The 5000-nt window shown below is 48.4% G+C and overlaps 3 protein-coding genes across 3 annotated transcripts in view; 1 reads left to right on the top strand and 2 right to left on the bottom strand.

The window, feature by feature from the left end:
- Window positions 1-2184, top strand: part of LOC143013853 (growth hormone secretagogue receptor type 1-like) — a 2894-nt gene extending 710 nt beyond the window's left edge. The window contains exons 3-5 of the mRNA XM_076167552.1: window positions 1-499; window positions 591-725; window positions 2177-2184. The exon at window positions 1-499 is cut by the window's left edge and continues 183 nt beyond it. Coding sequence (XP_076023667.1) covers window positions 1-499; window positions 591-725; window positions 2177-2184 — 642 coding nt within the window. The remainder of the gene's footprint in view (window positions 500-590; window positions 726-2176) is intronic.
- A 133-nt stretch (window positions 2185-2317) lies between these two features.
- On the bottom strand, window positions 2318-4140 carry carhsp1 (calcium regulated heat stable protein 1). The gene is made up of 5 exons (XM_076167550.1): window positions 3990-4140; window positions 3301-3372; window positions 3068-3134; window positions 2851-2973; window positions 2318-2620 (listed from the first exon to the last, which is right to left on the bottom strand). The coding sequence occupies exons 2-5, from the start codon at window positions 3335-3337 to the stop codon at window positions 2458-2460; spliced, it is 390 nt and encodes a 129-aa protein (XP_076023665.1). The 5' UTR covers window positions 3338-3372; window positions 3990-4140; the 3' UTR covers window positions 2318-2457.
- Window positions 4141-4683: 543 nt separating this feature from the next.
- Window positions 4684-5000, bottom strand: part of naa60 (N-alpha-acetyltransferase 60, NatF catalytic subunit) — a 5639-nt gene continuing 5322 nt past the window's right edge. Inside the window, exon 7 of the mRNA XM_076167549.1 lies at window positions 4684-5000. This exon is cut by the window's right edge and continues 127 nt beyond it. The gene's annotated coding sequence lies outside the window, so the exon portion shown is untranslated.

The following is a 5000-nucleotide window of genomic DNA, read 5'->3' as shown; positions in this document are numbered from 1 at the left end:
ATTGGCTGCCTGTGGCTGAGTGCAGCCGTGAGCGCCGCGCCCGTTTTGGTGATGGTCGGAGTGGAGGAGGTGGGAACAGAAGAGCGAGGGATGAGCAGATGGAGCGGACAGGAAGGAGAATTCATGATGGAGCTGGGCGGAGGTATGGATGGAATACAGTGGAGAGAAGAAGAGATGAAGGGATGGGAGGAGCTAGACAGAGTGGGAGAAGAAGAAGAAGAAGAAGAGAAGAAGAGAGATAAGACAGGAGAACAGAGAGAAGATGAAGGGGGAGGAAGAGGAGGAGAGGAAGGAGGGACGGACAGGAGGGAGTGCCGCTGCACCGACTACGCCGTCTCCTCCGGCCTGCTGTCCGCCATGATGGTCCTCTCTAACCTGTACTTCCTGGTACCGCTCGGCATCCTGGGAGTAGTGTACAGCCTGATTGGACGAACGCTGTGGCTCCGCCCACAAAGCAGCCGAAGGGACCAGAACCACAAACAGACCATGAAAATGCTGGGTGAGAAACAAACTTACACACCCACACACACACACACACACACACACACACTTGCCTGAACACGGTAAACACGCCTCTTCCTCTCCTCCAGGCGTCATCGTCTTGGCGTTCGTGCTGTGCTGGCTGCCGTTTCACGTCGGGCGAACCCTCTTCTCACTTTCTCAAGGCAGCCGAGCAGACGTGAACACACACAGACAGGCAGACAACCGCACCATCAATCGCCACGGCAACGCCCCTGAGACGCAGACAGGAGCGATGAACACACACACTCTGGATGAAAGAGAGCAAACACACACACAGGACAGATTTGCAGACACACACTCAGACTCAGACACACACTCTGTGTACGTGTTGTACTCTCTCTCTCAGTACTTTAACTTGGTGGCGTTGGTGTTGTTCTACCTGAGCGCAGCCGTCAATCCTCTGCTGTATAACTTGATGTCTGCACGCTACAGACACGCCGTGTGCAGCCTCACACACGCACACACACGCACTCACACACACTCCAACACAGTACAGCACTCCACTGCCACTGTGTGAAGGGGGGGGGGGCTGTGTGTGTGTGTGTGTGTGTGTGTGTGTGTGCGAGCAACCAAACACCTGCTGATGCTGCTGGGGTCTGAGGCTGAGCCTGATCAGTCCTCAGCTTGTGTCCAGATGAACACATGCTTCTCCTGACGGTATAGCCTCGTGCTGGTGACGTCCTGGTGACATCATGGCGTCGGCGTGGAGACATTGGCGAGGAGGCAGTGGCTCAGTGGGTAGAGCTTCCGCTTGGGAACCGGAGGGTTGCCGGTTCGAGCCCCTGCCGAGGTGCCCCTGAGCAAGGCACTGAACTCTCAATTGCTCCCCCCTCTGTGAAGGGTGGTAATGTAATGTAAGTCGCTTTGGATAAAAGCGTCTGCCAAATGATCGTGATGTAATGTAATGTAATGTAATTGTGGCAAACAGCTTATCTGATTTACGGCACACACAGGTTCATGTAGGCTGTGCAGCTATAAACCAGGTTATAGGATAGAAATGTGTGTGTGGCCTCAGACTGACACACACACACACACACACACAGCTGATTGGATTGTAGACCAATCAACCTGCTGAGGTCACGCGTGTTCCTGCGGCACTTTGCTGTCTGCTATCACAGATTTATTGATCAGCCGTTATTGTACCCTCTGTAAGATGTCGCCTGATTGGCTTCTTGTATGTCCTCTCTCTCTCTCTCTGTGTGTGTGTGTGTGTGTGTGTGTGTGTGTGTGTGTGTGTGTAGTTCAGTTTTGTTGGTTGTCCAAATGAATCTGATGAGTCTCTGAGCCTGAGCGTGAGGTTGTGGGTTTGATTCCTGTGCTTGCCAGAGTTTATCATTATAAATAAAGTTCTTATCTTAAATACTTCAGTTCAGGACTAAAGCTGTTTAACTGATGACATCACAGCTGAATACAGAGGGCAGCAGACTCACTTCACCACAAGGCTCCACTACAACTGAGACAGAGCTCACACAGAGCAGACAGAGCTCACACAGAGCTCACAGAGCAGACAGAGCTCACACAGAGCTCACAGAGCAGACAGAGCTCACACAGAGCAGACAGAGCTCACACAGAGCAGACAATGTTGACAAAGACGTTAAAAACAAACAAACATCAGAGACTGAATTCTCTTACACATAAATGTGTTCACACTCAGTGAGATGAGATGTGCTGCTTTGTTTCAATAGGACCTTTTATTACTGCAGTGTTTATTATATTGTGACAACATTTTAGTTTTCTAGAATAAATCACATTCTTCTCATTTGTTCTATAGAATCTTTATTTTTTTCAGTGCAAACTTCAAAGCCAAACCATAAAATTCCCTTCAACTCAAAGCTGGAAAAAGTCAAACTCAATATTTTCCATTTTTCCTTCATGTTGTTTCAAACTTGATCAGTATTTCTTTGATGCCCCCCCCCCCCCCCCCCCTGTCATGGATCAATATTTCACCTCCTGACCCCCCCAGGTCTCGTGCTTGGCCCCCGGTGTGAGGTGAGAGATGGAGACCTCCACCGCCTGCATCTTCAGGTGTTTGGGTGGGAGGGAGCAGAGCTTATAGGTCAGCTGGTCGCCCTGCAGAGGCACCAGTTCACCCTCCATGCTGCAGGACACAGAACCACAACCACAGCTCATACTACATACATGTGTGCGTACCACTCAAAACAGATTCAAATGTACTTAGGAGCAGGAGTGCATATGAAGGTTCATAACAACAATGAGCGCTCAACCAAAGACACGTGATCCACCCGTGATCCACACGTCAGCACATAGGGCCTGTACGCTACAAACATGAAGCCAATCACTCCCTCACCCTCCCACTCACACACTCACTCAGAGATGTGGACGAAGATGTCGTCGCCCCCGTCCGATGGCGTGATGAAGCCGTGGCCTTTGGAGCGACAAAAGTATTTACACACCCCAGTGAAGAGGGGACCCTCTGCTGCTCGAACCGACCTGGAAGAGACACACACACACAGGTGGTAAGTGTGTGAAAGAGAGAGAGAGTGTGTGTGTGTGTGTGTGTGTGTGTGTGTGTGTGTGTGCTCACGCTGAGCAGGTCCTGTTCCTGCGTGTTGGCAGAGGGCTCGGGATGAGGCGATCAGGAGGCAGAGACTCTGAGGACACACACACACACACACACACACACACACACACACACACACACACACACACACACACACACACACACACACACACACACACAGTAACCCACTGCTCCCATAAAACTGTTGACTTGTGAATGGATGTGTGTGTGTGTGTGTGTGTGTGTGTGATCTCTACCTGGAGACCCTGCAGGGGGCGTGGCCTGAGAGGTCATGATAGGAGGCGGAGTCTTACGTGGGGGTGTGTTACCTAAGCAGAGATTCATTAACATTTAACAACAATCCAGAGAGAGCAAAGTGGTTTCACAGACAGCATCCACATTCCCACTGAGCTGCGACGAAGGAAAGAAAGTAGATCAGACCAAACACACATGATCACCTCCTCATACACAGAAGATTGAGTTTAGCAGTGTGATTGTGTGTGTACAGTGAGAGGAGACCTGATGGTAAGAGAGGGAGCTGAACAAAGTTACCATGGCGACGGAGTGCGATCAAGAAGTGAGTCAGCTTGATGACATTGAAACATCTAAGACTGAATTTGATGCTTGAGACCAAATTCACTTTTTAGCGGCTGAAGTTCAATGTTTGTTTATGTTAGAGGGAAGAACCCAAACCATTACGTCACACAATCGATACCAACTATTGAGAAATAACAGAATGTGTAACAAAGGAAAGTATATCTGTTAGGATATTAGTTTTTTCATTAATCACAAAATGTTCCTCAGAAACTCACACACTTACCCTAGTTAACCCTCAAACACACACACACTCACGCACACACACACGCACACAACTAAAGTCTATTGACTTTTTGCGACTCAAACTCATTAAACGTTTCATCAAGTTTATACGTTGGAAGCGACTCACTGTGCGGCGTTCACGGACCAAAGGCAGCTGTTTGTTGTTCTTGTTTGTCCGCAAACTTCGTGTTTTTGCGCTAAAAACCAAACGAAGGCAAAAACAAGTCCAAACTTTGTTTCGTTCCTGCGTTCGGGATTTCCGCTGTTTTTCTTCCCTCCCTCTGTGGGCGGGGCCGACCCGTGGTGACGTCAGGTGTGTGTGTGTGTGTGTGTGTGTGTGTGGGGGGTTCATTACCGTAAATTGCACATGAAAATGTGAGTAACGTTAAGACAGAAAGTGAAACACTTCGTTCAGAAGAGTTTAGGTTGTGCTAGATTATTAAGCTTTGATGAGATAGTTTATACACACACACACACCTCAACACTTCCTTCCGCGTGACCACACAGAGCATGTATGTAGAACACAGGTGGGCTGGATTGGTTAGAGCAGTGTTTTCAACCGGTGTGCCGCGAGAGATCGTCAGGTGTGCCGTGGGAAATTATCCAACTTCACTTGATCAGTCCGCGATCTGCCGGTCTGCACATTTCGGAGCGCACCCCCCCCTCAACAAACGTTTTGGTGGTGTGCCTCAGGATTGTTTTCATGTTAAAGAGGTGCCTTGGCTCCAAAAAGGTTGATAAACACTGGGTTAGAGGAACACTGCCCCCTGCTGGACGCCGTGTGTCACTACTCTGAGGAACAGTGAGTCTGCAGGATCAACACAGTTTCATTCACATTTATTGCACAACAATCAATTCGTCCCTTTTATAAAATTCCAGTCAGTGTTGAAAAATTGTTGAATCATTTGCATTGAAGTTTCTTGTGTAAAATGATATTCTACTTTACAAGCTTAAAGGGTCGGACAATATGAAGAAAGTGTATGATGGTACATCCTTTATATATGACCATATATAATAATATACATACACATGAACCACTGATCAATAAAGTGATCAGATGAGATATTGAGTGAGTGAGCTCAGATCTACCGTCATACAGTTTCCTCATATCTCCAACCAGCTGTCAGTCGTCACTCAG

Source organism: Genypterus blacodes, unplaced genomic scaffold (genome assembly GCF_046128005.1).
Source record: "Genypterus blacodes isolate CSIRO-AG114 ecotype Tasmania unplaced genomic scaffold, CSIRO-AGI_Gbla_v1 ptg000159l_1, whole genome shotgun sequence".
Classification (NCBI taxonomy): domain Eukaryota; kingdom Metazoa; phylum Chordata; class Actinopteri; order Ophidiiformes; family Ophidiidae; genus Genypterus; species Genypterus blacodes.
The sequence above is the reverse complement of the archived record's forward strand: the minus strand, read 5'-3'. Positions and strand labels throughout refer to the sequence as shown.

What these genes read in the sequence shown, in the direction of transcription:
- carhsp1 (XM_076167550.1), bottom strand. Translation starts at nt 3,337, where the DNA reads ATGACCTCTCAGGCCACGCCCCCTGCAGGGTCTCCAG. An exon ending in GCCCCCTGCAGGGTCTCCAG is followed by an intron (nt 3,135 to 3,300) that starts GTAGAGATCACA and finishes GTGTGTCCTCAG; the next exon opens with AGTCTCTGCCTCCTGATCGC. An exon ending in AGGAACAGGACCTGCTCAGC is followed by an intron (nt 2,974 to 3,067) that starts GTGAGCACACAC and finishes TGTCTCTTCCAG; the next exon opens with GTCGGTTCGAGCAGCAGAGG.